This window comes from Apis dorsata, unplaced genomic scaffold (assembly GCF_000469605.1).
Source record: "Apis dorsata unplaced genomic scaffold, Apis dorsata 1.3 scaffold_163, whole genome shotgun sequence".
Classification (NCBI taxonomy): domain Eukaryota; kingdom Metazoa; phylum Arthropoda; class Insecta; order Hymenoptera; family Apidae; genus Apis; species Apis dorsata.
The window spans coordinates 733,174-738,014 of NW_006263452.1; the positions used below are offsets into that span (position 1 = coordinate 733,174).

The window sequence follows — 4,841 nt, forward strand, 5'->3', positions numbered from 1 at the left end:
CAGGATCGCGCTCTTCGGCCGAATTTCGAAACGCCACGGTGTTAATTGGAAACTCGTTTCTTTGCTCATCCACGGTGGTGTGCCTTGGTACCGGAAAAAATTACCCTCCGCTCTGCTCGCCCCCTCCCATCCTCTTTTTCAAACGTTCTCGTTTAGAGCGAAGAGCGCGAGAGGATAGGCTCGAATGTAATCAATTTCGTTACACTTTTGATTTGTTTGATCTTCGATCGCTACGACGAGATTAAAATCGAATCTCGAATTATTTCCTTTCGAGGTCGTATTGTTTGTACTTTGTGTCAATCCTTCGATCGTGAAGGGAGGGATAAATTTCGTCTTATCGTTCGAGGATCGTTTAACTCGCACGAATCGCTCGTATTTGCGATTATTTTGCAATTGTTGAGGATTGAATCGATCGTTCATTCGTTTACTTTTTTAACAAGAGAAAGAAACGTCGTTGTTACTTTGTACGATTGCCCACCATTTCGTAATCATCTATTCTAAAATGGTTCCTGCGAGTTAAGCTTGAAAAGATAGGGATCGTTAGAGGCAACATCAACGTGATTAAAAAGTGAAAAAAAAGAAAAGAAAAGAAAAGAATCATCATTGTCATCGCGCGAGAAGAGTTTTGCCAATCATCGCTCGTAGTTCCGGACGGGCGGCAGCATTCGGGCGCTGGTTTTCCGATAGCCTCCTTGCCGGGCGCATTTGTCTGGTGTCGGGATGGCCGATGGCCGGCCACGGTTCGATTATCCGTTATTGTTATTACGCGGCCCCGTAAATCGGCTTCGAATTTCGATCCGATGCGCGCCCATTCTTTCGAGTCGCCCTCCGTCTCTCGTTCGAATTCGTTCGAACGGAACCGAGTTATCAGCCGTGGAAACACCGCATCGGCACGCCCGTTTAATCGTTCGTTCCCGAAAATGGAAAGCTTCTTGAGTTTAATTAAGAACGATCGCGAGTGTTTAGAAACAGAGAGTAAGACGAATCTGACGAGAGCGGTTCAGATATTTTTATTTTCGATTTTTGGAAACTGTGTACAGATTAAGAAACATCTTAGCAGTATCTCAACGAAATTGAGAAATCTTGTTTACTTTTTGTCGTAACATTGCGAAAGATATTTTTCGGAGGCGTACTTATTTATTGTTATTTTATTGTTATTTTTTTGTTATTATCGAGTTATCCCGAGTAGGCTGTACGCAGCTTGACGAGTACATTTGCACGAAAAAGTCCTCTCAGAAACGAAGTATCGCATCTCGTATTGATTTTTACCCCGCGAGGATAGAGGATGTTTCAAAGTTTCTCCCGGTTGAAATGAGAGGAATTATGTCTTCTTCTAAAGCCCGGCCGGAACACCTTGTACGATACCCTGTGCAATAAAAACGACAATCCAGCGCTCGGCAAGAGAGGTCGGGGTAATTCTTGAAAAATTCTCGGGGAAATTCTCTGCAACGAGAACGAGGGAATTGCGGCTGTGGTGACCGAGTTCCCGAGGCCCCTTTTTCGACCGACAAAATATCTCTCGATCGTTCTCCTTTAATTTTCTACAATTACCCTGCGCGATCTCGATCTCTGCGAGAGATCTTTCCTTCTTTATTTCTTTCTTTCTTTCTTACGGGAACGAACGATTACCAACGAGATCACTGGACGAAACCCGATACGTAGCCACGGATCATCGTTCGATAAATGGAAGAAGAAGGGAGGAGAGACCGTGGAGGGTCGGCCGAGGGTCGGTTGGAAAGGCCGTGCTCCAATTATGAGAAGCAAATAAGCAAGATTAAATTCGATCCGAGTAAACGGACGCGGGAATCGTGCAATTTATCCCATTTGCGGATCATCTTGTGTATTTCTTCATCTTGTGTATTGCTCGAATCAAGATCGACCCCCTTTTTTCTCCGGGATTGGGGGCCGGTCACCGTCCTAGCGAAAAATCGACAGGTGTCGATCGGCCGATAAGAGCCAGCACAGGATCGATGGAAATTGCATCGCAGGAAATTAAATCCCTCGTAATCTTTTCTTCGTATTCACGCGCGTGCTCCCTCGAGAGGAAGTCGTTCGATGATCGCGCGAGATAATCGTTTACAATTTTTCGAATATTTTTTTATGCGTTTTTTCTTTTTCGTATTTTTTTATTCGAATATTCATTTACGTACGATTACGATTCAATTGGAATTCTCTCGAAAGATGGATATCTTTCGGCGAATTAGAGACTCATTTCCAAGTAGCGGCAATCCTTCGGTTGGATAGGCTAGACGATTTTACGAGCGATCCAAAACCGTCCAATTAAAAGGGACGAAAGGATGGCTGGTTGTTGAGAGAGGCGTACCTGTTTCATAATTAATCGAATTGGAGCACGGCCAAAGGATATCCGAAGCAGTGACGAGCCTTGACGACCTCGTTAGGTTCTCGTCGATCGGTTTCGCGGTGTCTTTTGATAAATCCGCGACTCTTGCCGCCCCGGAAACGGATGTAATTGGCTGCGCCTGTCGTGTGCTCGTGACGAAACGTAAACCACGTCTCAACCCTCAATGTTAGCTTCTAAGCTTTTAAACGAAAGAAGGGAAAGTAAATGGGAACGGAGAGGAATATATATATATAAAAATAGAATATCGTGAATTAAAAACTCGAGTTCGTATTCATAATCGGGGAACAGGCATATTTAAACTTTTTCCAATTTAACAAGCGTATTTTAACGAACTTTTCGTACGCGCGTTTATCTTCGTCAATGAAATATTTAATTTTCAAGTATTCCATCCGAATCTGTGGCCGTGGAATGAAAAGTGGAAAGAAAAGCTCGAGTGTCGAGTGCACGAATCCAAAGTTCTTCGGATCTTTTAATTAGGACAAACAAAAAAAAAAAAGAAAAAAAGAAAAAAAAAGAAAAAAGAGAGAAGAAGAAATAACAAGGGAGAGAATAAATAAAAGATAAACGGTGATACGGTTCAAGCAGCCAATTATATCGGGGTTAAAGTGTCCAGCGAACAGAGTTTATTAACGTTAAAAATCAGGATTGGGATAAAAATTTGGAAATTATGGGAATATAATCGTATCTTCAGCGCGAATACTTTGCGACATTCGTCTGCATCGAAATCGAAAGTGCCACGACTCGCTCATGATCGACACGATCGACTGGAAACCGGAAGGAGGCGACCCCTCTCCCTAAAGTAGATCCATCAGATTAAATCGAGTCGCTCTTCGATAAAGATACCTCACTTCCACGGTGTTTATCTTTATCTTTTTTTTCTCTTTTTTTTTCTTTTTTTTTTTTCCTCTTATTTTTACGATTGCAATCACGTCGCTGTTGCATGCCTGGAACCTTGAGAGCCTCGAACATGGGACGTTCGAAGGGACTGATTGTCGCTTTTTTTTTCTGCTCGTATGCTCGTTGGGAAGAGAAAGCATGTCGCGTGAGCATGAGCCTAGTCACTGTTCATACTATGTGTGTACATAGATGTACGATCATTAGATGTACCATAGATACCGCTTTCTCTTAACTCTGTTTCTTTTTCCTTTTTTTTTTCTTCTTTCTTTCTTTCTTGTCAAGCTTGTGTTCGTTCCACCATTTTTACTTACCTTCACTCTTGAACATGTAGATTCACCTCGCTATTCGGACACACGTTTTTTATAATACGAGAAGAAGGAGGAGGATACCCGAGCGAACGATCCGGAGACGTCGATGTCAGAAATTTTTTGAAACGCGGTCCTCGGGTGTGCTCCGTCCGCTGCGCACATCGCATCGCCAGGAATCGCTACCATTCTCTTCTCAGCTTCTCTTTCATCAGAATCCCCCGCGACAGAAATATCCTGCGACTGATGAACCGGATCGATACCGGGGCGGGTTTCGCTTTGACGGTTGATTAAACGGTATATAGAATATCCGTGGACGTTGGCGCAGGATGTTGTTGCGGGGAGGATCAGCTTGAAAACCATCAACGTCACAGCCCGTTCACGAATTACTTTCATAGCGATCACAGTCCAGTCACGCCAGGAATTTGGAAACCAATCCACGATATTACCGGTTGCCTTCCAAGATTCCGCCAGATTAAACGTCGCATTGGTTCCCAAGTTCGAAAGCGTGAGAGAGACACGCGTCTCCCTTCATCCCTCTATCATTCTCACGAGAGACGCGACCAAGTGTAACGATGAAATAGAAAGAAAAAAACCAACGAAAACCCGTTCTCCGCGCTTCGTAGCATCCCTGGCAAGTGAGCAGAGACGGCCAGAAGATCATTGGCCACATGGTATTGCGAAAGCAGTCCGGATCCGGGAGCAGTAGTAGCATACTCGGATTGAAAGTGGTCGGCGGCAAACTGTTGGAGGATGGCTCTATGGGCGCCGTCATCGAGAAGGTGAAGAAGGGTAGCACGGCCGACATAGAAGGTCAACTCAGACCCGGTAAGAATTAAATTTGACCCAAAATTTCTCGAATATTCCCTCTTACTCCTCCATCTTCGATGCTTCGTCATCTACCTCGCCAATATTCCACACACCGTGCGATTCATTCACGCTCGTCTTCGATTCAACCACGCCGATTAAACCCAATATCATAAACAGTTCTTCCTTCTTTATCCTTTCATTCGTCCGCATTCGAAACTCGGTACTCTTCGACTCGGCCCAAATAAATAAATCCCGCTGTTGGAGGCGAAAGAAGAATCCGACCGGACGATTCGACGATTTCAGGTGACGAGGTGATCAAGTGGAACGGCAGATCCCTTCAGGGCAAGAGTTTCGGCGAGGTTTACGACATCATCGCCGAGTCGAGGCAGGATCCCCAAGTGGAGCTGGTGGTCTCGCGGAATATATCGTCGACCGCGGGTCCTATGGCTACGGGGGGGCCTATGACC

General features: G+C 44.8%; 1 protein-coding gene across 1 annotated transcript in view; it reads left to right on the forward strand.

The window, feature by feature from the left end:
* The window catches only part of LOC102671532 (regulating synaptic membrane exocytosis protein 2), a 63,103-nt gene that overhangs the window by 31,529 nt on the left and 26,733 nt on the right, over window positions 1-4,841 (forward strand). Inside the window, 2 exon segments of the mRNA XM_031509578.1 lie at window positions 4,191-4,392; window positions 4,678-4,840. Coding sequence (XP_031365438.1) covers window positions 4,191-4,392; window positions 4,678-4,840 — 365 coding nt within the window.